We start from the raw sequence: 11,817 nt of genomic DNA on the forward strand, positions 1-11,817 counted from the left end.
AAACATTTTTTAAAACCAGCTACACTAACTGCACTAACCACATCCTCCGGCAACAAATTCCAGAGTTTAATTGTGCGTTGAGTGAAAAAGAATTTTCTCTGATTAGTTTTAAATGTGCCCCATGCTAACTTCATGGAGTGCCCCCTAGTCTTTCTATTATCCGAAAGAGTAAATAACCGATTCACATCTACCCGTTCTAGACCTCTCATGATTTTAAACATCTCTATCATATCCCCCCTCAGTCGTCTCTTCTCCAAGCTGAAAAGTCCTAACCTCTTTAGCCTTTCCTCATAGGGGAGCTGTTCCATTCCCTTTATCATTTTGGTTGCCCTTCTCTGTACCTTCTCCATCGCAATTATATCTTTTTTGAGATGCGGCGACCAGAATTGTACACAGTATTCAAGGTGCGGTCTCACCATGGAGCGATACAGAGGCATTATGACATTTTCCGTTCTATTAACCATTCCTTTTCTAATAATTCCTAACATTCTATTTGCTTTTTTGACTGCCGCAGCACACTGAGCCGACGATTTCAATGTGTTATCCACTATGATGATTAGATCTCTTTCTTGGGTGGTAGCTCCTAATATGGAACCTAACATCGTGTAACTACAGCATGAGTTATTTTTCCCTATATGCATCACCTTGCACTTATCCACATTAAATTTCATCTGCCATTTGGATGCCCAATCTTCAAGTCTTGCAAGGTCCTCCTGTAATATATCACAATCCACTTGTGATTTAACTACTCTGAATAATTTTGTATCATCCGCAGATTTGATAACCTCATTCATCGTATTCCTTTCCAGATCATTTATAAATATATTGAAAAGCACAGGTCCAAGTACAGATCCCTGAGGCACTCCACTGTTTACCCTTTTCCACTGAGAAAATTGTCCATTTAATCCTACTCTCTGTTTCCTGCCTTTTGCAAGCCATTTTCAGAGGAAAGAAAGTTCTAGAACAAGAGGTCGTGATAGGCTCAGAGTGGGTAGACTGAGGAGTGGAATAAGGTAGTATTTCTTCTTAGAACAGCTTCCCATGGGAGGTGAGAGGCACCCACGCTACCTGAATTTGAGAGAATGGGACAGGCTCAAAGGATCCTTAGCTGCAGGGAAGATGGAGGTGAAGCTGGATCCATGGTATTGTGGTAGGAAGGAGAGATGGGCCTTGAAGTCTTTCCCTCTCATTGTGTTGTACATTTCTCTGTCCAGTGACTCATGCCCACATTATCTCTATGGCTGTCAGAAATTAGGGATTGTTTTACATTAATATTTTTGGGACTTGAAGCTCTTCTTCCCTCGGAGACTCTCTCTGGTGTTCAGGTCGGGTCTCATGAGGATGATGTAACACTTGGGGATAAATATACACCCCAGCAGCCCGGCACCGGAGGACAGGATGGCAAATATTTCCACGGCCACCATGTACTTGCCCTTGGTGCTTAGGTAGGCCGGGATAAAGGAAATCCATACACTGGAGAAGACCAGCATGCTGAAGGTGATGTACTTGGCTTCGTTGAACGAATCTGGCAGTTTTCTAGCCAGGAAGGCTATGACCAGGCATAGGGCCACGAGGGACCCCAGGTAGCCCAGCATGCCATAGAAGATCACCAGGGAACCCTCATTGCAGGTAGCTATAATCTTTCCAGCCTCCACATGTGTGTTGAGCTCGGGGTAAGGTGGAGAAATCAGCAACCAGAGGGCACAGATCATGGCTTGGATGAGGGAGCAGAGGACCACAATGGAGTTTGGAAGCCTCTTAGATGCCAGCAGCTTCCTCCAGTGGCCACTAGCAGGCGTGGAGGTATCAAAGGCAATGACCACAGTCACCGTCTTGGCCAGAATAGAAGAAATCGAAATGGTGAAGGTGATGCCAAAGGACACCTGCCTGAACCAGCAGGTCTCCATCTTGGGTCTGCCTAGGAATATCATGGCACAGAGGAAGCAGAACTTGAGGGAGACCAGAAGGATGTAGCTCAAGGTCCGATTATTGGCCTTGACGATGGGGGTCTCTCGGTGCTTAATAAAAGTCACCAGGATGAGGCTGGTTAGCAGGAAGAGGAGGGACACAACGACACAGAGAGACAGCCCCAGTGGTTCTTCGTAGGATAAGAAGTCAAGACTCTTCAGCAGGCAGGCGTCTCTTCTAGCATTAGCCATGTGGTCATCTGGACACCTGAGGCACTCCGTTGAATCTTTGAAAACAGCAAGATGGCCAAGGTTAGCTTTAGTAACTTCAAAAGCAAATTGGACAATTCTTTGAAGTGACGAGGGATTGATGAGCATTGGAAAAGGGCAAATACAGCAACTTGGCCACTGATTTAAAAACCAGGACTTAAGGAGATCATTCGATCTGGGGGTTCAGGAGGAATTATGAAAGTTTATTCCATTATTTTTTGGTTTTAACATGCCGCATGTTTTGTGGCTGAGAGAGTGTCTCACCTGTCTTGTATGAGACCTCTCCCTCCGAGCAGGGGATACAGTCAAAGCAGCAGATGGGTTGTCCAAGGGAGGCGGCTTTTCGGTATCCAGGATGGCAACTTGCACTGCACACAGAGATGGGGGTCTGGAAAAGAGAGAGAGAGAGAGACCTGCTCAGATCTTATAAAACCTTCCCAGAGCTTTGGCAGGAGAAGAAAAGGTTAAATGAAATCCTGCAGGGTAGACATTGCTTCCGATGTGCCGACTGCTCCCTAAAGTCAGGAGGAAAGGTCGGCCCGATGAGAAAAGTAAAGTTTGCTTAAGAGTGGGGTAATGCGATCAGAGAGCCAGGAGGAGAGTTAAATCAGTGGCTGAGGTGCGATTCAAGATGATGAATGAGAGAAGCAGAAAATCAGAGTCAAAGAGCGGGAGACTGATTGAATTCCTGAGGCCTGGCTGCACCTGACCTTAGTGAGTCCTCCATTCCACATGATGGCGCTGCGGTTGACGATGAACTGCTGCCCCTCGGGGGCGCTGAGGTTGAACTTTCCGACATGCACGTACTGCAGGGCGCCACTAGCATCGCTCTGCCAGTTGATGATGTCCAGGACCACAGGGGGATTCCCGTTGCGGTCAAAGAAGATCTCGTCCCCAAAATTATTCCGGAAACGCACGTTTTTCACATAGTGGAGGAACTGGAAAGGAGAATGGGAGGGGGGGGGGGGGGGGGAAGGTGGAAAGGTTAAGTGAACCTCATGTGCAGCAGATTGACCTTGGCAAAAAAACCAAAACATTTTCTTTGGCAAATCACGGCAGCCTGGGACTAAGGATGCTGTGAGGGAGTGTCTAGGAAGCTTCCTCAGGCTACCTTAAAGGACCGGGCCCAACTATCCCGCCCGAGCCCCCAGCCTCTTAAGATAGAGAGCCGCAGGGTAAAGGGACCGGCCCTGGGAGCCGACAGATTTCTAACAAATGCTAAGACCACTTACAACTAAAGGTTGGTTCAAGACTTTTCTGTGTAAGGACTGTGGAATACCTGAGGATAACAGGGGAACTGCTGAAGTGTTTCCTTTTCGTTTGCTGCCATTTTGTTTGAGTTTTCTACCCCTGTAAATAAAGAGCACTGAAGCTCTGATTTCCTCTGACTGTAGCCTAACCCACTGACCGTTCGAGCTACCATAGATGCACAAACCCTAATCCACTAATTTAATAAAGCAGATTTGGGACTGCATGTGTCGTCGGCTTCTTGGAAGAGTTTCCGTGGTGGAGGTCAGAAAGTGGAGAAACTCCCCAGATTTGCCGCATGCTGGGTTTTGCAAACATTACAAAGGGTGAATATTTTTCCCCTCATAGAAAGCTTTCTCTGGTACACTCTGTAGTTAGTATTTCACTTTTTATTTTGGCACTTGGGCAAATGCTCAGTTTTTGTGGATGTAAACACAAATCTCTGCTCAGAAACAAGAAACCCAATCTCCAGCTCGGACTTAGCAGGTTAAATGATGTCATTTGGATATCTGGCTACGGTCAGAGGCTGCTGCTTAGCTGGCTAACACTTTATCTGGTCAAAAGTGAGTGTTGGGGTGGGATGGGGTCACCTGTCCAGCTAATGTAGCCGGATAAACGCTGATATTCAGTGTTAGCGGGGTCAGCTATTTAGTTCCCTAAAGTTAGCCAGATAAACTTATCCGCTGACTTGAAGAAAGCTGTGTATATGCAGCAGAAACGTTTATCTGGCTACCTTAGGCAACCAGACAGCACTCAATATTAGGCCCAAAGTGTTTGTCGCAAACTTTTCCAACAATTTCTTAATAGCCAGTGGCTGAAAATTCAACTTGGATTTCTTTCAAGATGTTCTCATGTCGAGAAAATTGGATTCTTTACACCCTGTGATATCTTTTACTGGATTCACAAAATAATATAATTGCAAAAACGTAATGTAATATAAATGACCTAGTTTGCTCCTATGGTGATCCTGAGATCCTGAAATGATATGTGGATCCCTTCTTTAGACAAGGATTAAAGGAGTGCCTTGTGTGGCCTGGAAAACTCTTATCCAACGTCATTTGAAGAAGAATCTCATTTTTTCTGGGAGAGCTCCTGTACAACATCGTGGGGCCTGGTAGGTTCCTGTCCATCGTCATCTGGTCCAATAAATGTAATATAGCCTACAAGGAAACCATTTATTACCTGGATCTGTTTCTTTATTAACTTGATCCCCTTACTGCTCTACATATACTAAGCACACTCTTATGGCAATAGGAAGACTCTCTCAAGCATGCATGTCATTGTATACTGAATACATTTGTACAAAAGAAAGTGTATATAAAATGTAAATGATTATTATACATTTTCACCAATGTAGATCTTAAGGCCACTTCAAAGCTCTAGATTTATCTGTAAAAGGAGAAATGTTTACCTGCCAGGGTTGAAACTTTGCAGTGTCAGCGCATTTTCCGTCACCGAAGGGCCCTTCTCCAACCTTGCAGGAAAGCAGCATGTGCAGGCTGTGCACCAAAACGTAAATGGAATTGTACACGTTGTAAGACAGCTTGAAATTGTTCACGTCCAGTACGTGATCTGGGAGGCTGTCCAGCCTCTCCAGTCCCCTGCATACTCTCTTGCCATTAACGGTGCTGTTTTCGGCAAGTTCGCTGGGCCTCCCACTGGGCCACTGGCAGTTGAAGGCGGCTTCCCAAAAATGTATGGTGAAAGTGTCACCAGGAGTGATAGAGGGATGGATTTGGAGCAGGAATTCTTTGAAGGCAGGCATGTGATGGGATGTCAAGGCCAGGTCTAGAGTCCCACTCAAGACCTTCACCATCTCTTTCTTTTTCACTCCTAAGAAGACTGACCAAGTGTGGTAGGCAATCCAGACCCTCCCACTGATGTTCTGCCTGAAGACCTCTTCCATGAGAAAGAGCAGCTGTGGTTCAGTAGTGATGACCACAATGGCCCTAGCAGAAGATCTCTTGATGGTGTCCACGACCCGCAAGATCCTACTCTGTGAGGGCAGTGTTGGGATCTTCTCCACAAAGGCAATGCAGCCCCCACCATTGTTGATCTCCCTTTGTACTATTATGCTATTCTGGAGACCATTGTCATTCTCGATGTAAAGGACCCCCACCCAAGTCCATCCAAAGTGGAGGGCAAGGCGGGCAGCAGCAATAGAGATGGTGTCCCCACTAGGGACATTGCGGAGGAAAGATGGGAACTGCCGCTTGTCGCTTAGACTGGGTAAGGTCGCTGTGCTGCTGATCTGGAGAGGACACATTTAGAGGAGAAGGAACTCTGCAGAGTCTCAATGGAAACATTTATTGATAGAGAGATAGATGCAGAGACAGGTGGCAACAGATAGAGAGCTGGACAGAGGATACTGAAAACAACAGAGAGAGAAAGATGTGGATGGATAGATATGGATATATAGATAGATGGCTTAGATAGATGGCCATATAGATATTGCTGATGACAGAGAGATGGAGATGTACACATTATAGACACTGACCTGTGGGTATCCATGGAGACCCAGTATCCTGGCCATAGGAAGAGTTGTTGCTGTTGTAGTTCCCCCTATGACACCCAAGAGTTTTGAGGTCTGGACACAATAATAGTTTGGTACAATGTTTTCCCCTCCAGACAGAAGCCAGAGAGTTCCTTCGATGGCTCTTATTTCAACACCACAGCAGTCATGGAGCCGGAAACCTAGGGTTGTGTTTGGCAGAAGGTCTGAGCTTTGATTGATTTCACTTAGGGCGAATATCATGGCCTGGAGGGCTGCGTATATCGTGAAGTCGAATCTATTCAAAAGAAAGCTGGTATGATCTGTCCCATACCATAAACAGGCTTCATAGTCATAACACTTTATGATGACATATTGTGCGCATATAAGACACATTATAAACATCTTCTCTGCACTTTTACAGATCGGGGTAAGACTAAACTCTCATGAACAAGAGAGAAACGGTCGATGTATCTTTAGAAGGCATTTGAATAGAGGCAGAGAAATTAGGAGGTCACAGCAGACAGCGGGGACAGCAAAACAGAAAAAACTGCCTTCAACTCTGGGTGAATTTTATGTTGGGAGAAAGAGGAGACGAGTAGAGGAAATGAGGGAAGGGATTTTTGGGACAGAGAGAAGAGATGGACAGATGGTAAGGAGAGAGATGGATAGAAGCCTTGGGACAGAAGGGAACGGGGAGAGATGAAGAGATGTTTGGAGAAGGAGGCAGCAGTTAGAAGAACGGAGGTATTAGGAAGGGAATGGATACGGAGGAGACAGGAGATTGGAGAGCAGAAGGGAGTGGATCAGACTTGGCACAGACAGGAGACAGAAGATAGAAGAGTAGGGGAGACAGACTGAAGCAGGGTCAGGAAAAGAGGCATTGATATGTCTAGGGGAGACTTCGTAGAACAAAGAAAGCTCTTTTGAACTGGACACTACATGAGATCGAGATCTTAGGGCCACTTTTCAAAAGGTTTAACTGGTTAACAGTGGGAGTGAGCCAGTTAAACCTCTGTTTCTAAAACGGCACCCTCCACCCCCTCTGACCTGTTAACTTAGCCTCTTAAATTCACAAAGTGAGCAAGTGTAGCCAGCAATAACGGGAAAACTCTAGGGGTGTTCCTGGGGTGAGCAAATGTCTTAAAGATTAGAGATGATTTTCAGTTTAATGGGGCAACCTTAGCCACAAAATTAGCAGTCCTAAATCAAGGACGTCAGATTTTGCCTGGCTAGACATAAGAACATTTTAAGCTGAAAATCTACTCAGTTATTTTCAGCTGAAATTTCCCTAAAAATATTCGGCTAAAATGAACTAGTCATCCTTCCTGTTCTCGGGTCTGAGAATTTATGCCTCAGGAGTTTCCTCAGGATTTGGGTGACATGGTCCTATTTTTTTGGTATAGGAGATGAGATGAATGGCAATATTCTGAACACACTGAAAGTGAAAGAGTTTGGACTAAGGAGCCCTCGGACCAGACAGCTGCTGAAATCAAGATAAGATACAGTTTCAGCAGAGACAGAGCCAAGGAAGTGGTAAACATGAATAATGCAGTGCAGATGTTGAAAGAGAGTTCTACCGAGATCAAAGAAGTGAGACAAGCTTTCAGGGAATTCTAAGTTCAACAAAACAATAACTCTGACTCTGACTCTGACTCTCCCAGGTTAAAGCACCTCTAAGCTCGTAACCTTACGCTTATGGTATCACTGGTTTATCTCCGGCCTTACCTTCCTTCCAGCTTGCTTGCAAGCTTCCAAGTTCTCTCTCCCTGTTGATTGTAACTTTGACTTATTCCTACCTATTGTTTATCTTTCGCTCATTTGAATTTGTTACTCCTTTTATACCCTTGTTAAATGTAAACCGATCCGATATGGTTATTCACTATGAAGGTCGGTATATAAAATCTGTTAAATAAAAATAAAAACACATTTCCCATACCTTTAATCTTAACAGAGATTCTCTACATCACCCATCACCTCTATAATTATCCTCATCTCACAGTCTAGGCTGTTCTTCCCCTCCTCATCATTAGGATCGCCATCATCCTTAACATCTTCTTCATCATCACATCCTTAGCATCACAACCACTATCATCACATTCTGAACGTCCTAACCACCATCTCCCTCAATGTCACCACTACCATCATCCTCAGTGTTTCAGCCACCATCACCCTTAACATCTTCTTCATCATCACATCCTTAGCATCACAGCCACTATCATCACGTTCTGAACATCCTAACCACCATCTCCCTCAATGTCACCACTACCATCATCCTCAGTGTTTCAGCCACCATCATCCATAACATCTTCATCATCACATCTTTAATATCACAACCACCATCATCATGTTCTGAATATCCTAACCACCATCTCCCTCAATGTCACTACTACCATCATCCTCAGGGTTTCAGCCACCATCATCCTTAACATCTTCATCACATCCTTAATATCACAACCACCATCATCACGTTCTGAATATCCTAACCACCATCTCCCTGAATGTCACCACTACCATCATCCTCAGTGTTACAGCCACCATCATCCTTAACATCTTCTTTATCATTACATCCTTAGCAACACAACCACTATCATCACATTCTGAACATCCTAACCACCATCTCCCTGAATGTCACCACTACCATCATCCTCAGTGTTTCAGCCACCATAATCCTTAACATCTTCATCATCACATCTTTAATATCACAACCATTATCATCACGTTCTGAACATCCTAACCACCATCTCCCTCAATGTTACCACTACCATCATCCTCAGTGTTACAGCCACCATCATCCTTAACATCTTCTTCATCATCACATCCTTAATATCACAACCACCATCATCACATTCTGAACATCCTAACCACCATCTCCCTCAATGTCACCACTACCATCGTCCTCAGTGTTTCAGCCACCATCATCCTTAACATCTTCATCATCACATCCTTAATATCACAACCACCCTCATCACATTCTGAACATCCTAACCACCATCTCCCTCAATGTCACCACTACCATCATCCACAGTGTTACAGCCACCATTATCCTTAACATCTTCATAATCACATTCTGAACTTCATAACCACCATCTCCCTCAATGTCACCAGCACTATCATCCTTAGAGTCACACCTACCATCAGTCTCATCATTTTTATCATCATGATTCCCACTATCAATATCATCATCATCATCATCCTGAACATCATCACAACCACCATCGTCACATTCTGAACATTATGACCACCATCATCCTTAACATCACAACCACCATTGACGTTATCCCCAGAATTCTTCTCAGCATCATCTCTATAACGACCCATCATCACTGTTTTTATAGTCCTGATAAATACCTCATCCTTACCCTATTCCTTTCTCTACTATCATCAGTATTTTCAACATCACAACCACTTACAATTTACAGTACTGGGGCTTTGGGAATTTGGTAAACTGAGGTTGTGGGTAGACGTCACTGCGATGGATAGCAAAGATCCCACCGATGTCCACCTTTCCAGGTCTGCTGTATCCGGACCCTTTCAGGATCTGCAGGTCACATTTTGGCGGCTCTGTTGTGAGGACTCGGCTCTCTAAAATCCCTAATGTTAGGACCAGTATTGCCTTCATGGTGACTGTTGCATGACTCTATATAGGCGAGGAAATATGTTTATGAAAAATAAGTAAGACTTGGATGCTTAAAAGCAGAGGTGTTAAAACAGGAAGACAAATTGAAAAATAATGCAGAGCCTATCCTAGTAATCTACGAATTATAAAGAGCTCAGACTGCGTAATTAGGTCGTAGGCCAGGTACAGGCTTTTAGGTCTCTGGGAACAGGGAATACTTCCTGCGCCTGAATGTAATTTGCTGAGCTAAATCTAGATAACAGATAATATTCCCGATTCCTCTCTCGCTGGTGTCTCGCCCTTCGGCTCGCACAGTCGTAAGCAGCGTCCCTCCTGCTCCTAGGCTCACTCCAGGGGCTCTGAGATGGAAGAAGGTGGTGGCCCCGAGAGTGAGGGCAACTCTTTATAAAAGAGCATCCAGAGCTAGGGGAGGGGGTGGGTGGGATCGAGCTCTCCCCCCCCCCCCCCCACCGACCCTCAGCTGCGTCAAACAAGTTCAGGCATCACCGAGTCTCTCAGCGCCTAATCACTGCCTTCTACTTCGGCCTCCCCCAACCATCCCCGGCGGTGCGTCCCCGGGGTCCGGAACGCCCCTGTAATTGCCCCTTGGCCACGTTTACTAATCCCGTGGGAGGAGAAGAGTTTCCATTGCGACCAGGGGGGAGGCAGGATTGCACCCAGCAGGTGCAGCCCGGCCTATAATTATGACAGCCAGAGGCCTGAGCGCCTGCAGCTGGGCACGGGGGGGGGGGGGCACAGGGGGGGGGTGTTGTTGTTATTTTACAACTTCTCTCTTGGATTTGTGCGTCCTGTGTTGGAGCAGAGGCCAGAAAACGTTTCTGGATTCTGCTGATAAAGTCCCGGGGGGGTCAGATAAAGACTTTGCTGAGGGGCTTCCGTGCCAGTTGCCTCGTGGCTTAGCAGATAATATCTCTCAGAGAGATGACCACAAGCCGCCCCCATCGGCCCCGAGGATCTCTGCTCCGGGTCGCTGAGTGGGGGAGATGCGTGCGGTCTCGAGAGCTCACGGACGTGGTCTCGTTTCACAGATAGAATTTGCCTTTCAGCAGTTTGAGGTTTGAGAAAAACCACAGGGCAGAGGAAACTCGAGCGAGAGAGAGAGAGAGAGAGAGAGAGGGCGCGGCCTTCCAGTAATAATAATAATAATAATAATAATAGCAAGAATAATCATGATCATAGCGCGCTCTCCTTCTGATCTGTGCCGGGAGTCTGCCTCCTCAGGGGGAGGGCCCTCTCCGGCCCGGCGGGGGCCACGCTGCCTTTCCGTGCGAAATTCGAAAGCGGGAAGTAGCGTTTCTCGGAAACCGGCCCAGAGCTTCCTCAGACTCCCTTCAGCACTTGCGAGATGAGACTGGACTTGTAAATATGGGAACCCCAGAGGGGAGGGGAGGGGAGGGGAGGGGGGAAACCCCAGAATTACCTGGAAGGCAGTGATGGAAGCAGGGAGAGCAGGACAGGAGGCTGCAGTGGGGGTGGGAAGGCCCGGGGGGCAGGGAACGGGTAAAGGCCTCTCCGGTGCACGTGGTGGGGATGGAAAGATTTTATTAAAACCCGGGATGAGCGCAGAGGATCCCTCGTGGCAATGAAGTGAGGGGGGGTGAGGGGTGACCCGCTGGGGTCTGCAGTGCTTTCCCTGCTGTTTGATTTCAGGTTCCTATCTGGGGGCGGGCGGAGGAGGGGGAAAGCTGGTGAAGTGCCCTTGCTTGCCTGTCACTAGCGCCTTTCCCCACACTACACGCGTGTGGCGTGAGATTCTCACCACTGTGCATTGGGGGGGGGGGGGGGGGGGGAGCGGTCTATTTGTGTGACTGCAAATTCACAAGTCACGTGGCCGGGCCGGGATCGGAGCCTGCACAGGGTGAGGGGAAGGAGGGGCTGGGGAGCGTCCCGGCCCAGGGCACGCGGTGTCGGTCTCCCGTGGCTGCCGCGGCCGCACCAAGCCTGCGTCACACCGTCTTCTCAGGCAGAACGGTCTTCCTCTCGCTTCCCCACCGTCTCAGCAGGTGCAGGCCCAGCGCCTCCGCTCCGCCTTCCTCCCCCCTGCTGCTTTCGCTTTCAACCACATCACAGGTCAAGGAAGGTATTTTAAGAAGCAGGAGGCCCGGATCTTAACGTTCCTCTCTCTCTCTAATCTCTGTCTCTCTCTCTCTCCCTTCCACTTCTTGGATGCAGATTCGGAGATTTTCTGGGCCGGAAGACGATACCGGGCCTTGTTCAATAAAGATGGGGGAAAAAAGTGCTTTTGGGATGAGGCCCGTGGA

The 11,817-nt window shown here is 47.0% G+C and overlaps 1 protein-coding gene across 2 annotated transcripts; it reads right to left on the reverse strand.

Annotated features, from left to right (window-relative positions):
- Positions 1–858: 858 nt before the first annotated feature.
- On the reverse strand, positions 859–11,352 carry LOC115078004 (extracellular calcium-sensing receptor-like). 2 transcript variants are annotated; one of them, XM_029580542.1, is made up of 7 exons: positions 10,977–11,352; positions 9,330–9,556; positions 5,923–6,214; positions 4,837–5,676; positions 2,888–3,115; positions 2,442–2,565; positions 859–2,194 (listed from the first exon to the last, which is right to left on the reverse strand). In XM_029580542.1, exons 2-7 carry the CDS (start codon positions 9,536–9,538, stop codon positions 1,269–1,271), a joined length of 2,619 nt encoding a protein of 872 aa, XP_029436402.1. In that variant the 5' UTR covers positions 9,539–9,556; positions 10,977–11,352; the 3' UTR covers positions 859–1,268. The 2 variants fall into 2 exon arrangements, with proteins under 2 accessions (XP_029436402.1, XP_029436404.1); XM_029580544.1 differs by lacking the exon at positions 10,977–11,352 and having other exon boundaries at positions 9,330–10,706.
- Positions 11,353–11,817: the final 465 nt, after the last annotated feature.

The sequence above is a fragment of the Rhinatrema bivittatum genome, chromosome 16, assembly GCF_901001135.1.
Source record: "Rhinatrema bivittatum chromosome 16, aRhiBiv1.1, whole genome shotgun sequence".
In the NCBI taxonomy this organism is placed as follows: Eukaryota; Metazoa; Chordata; class Amphibia; order Gymnophiona; family Rhinatrematidae; genus Rhinatrema; species Rhinatrema bivittatum.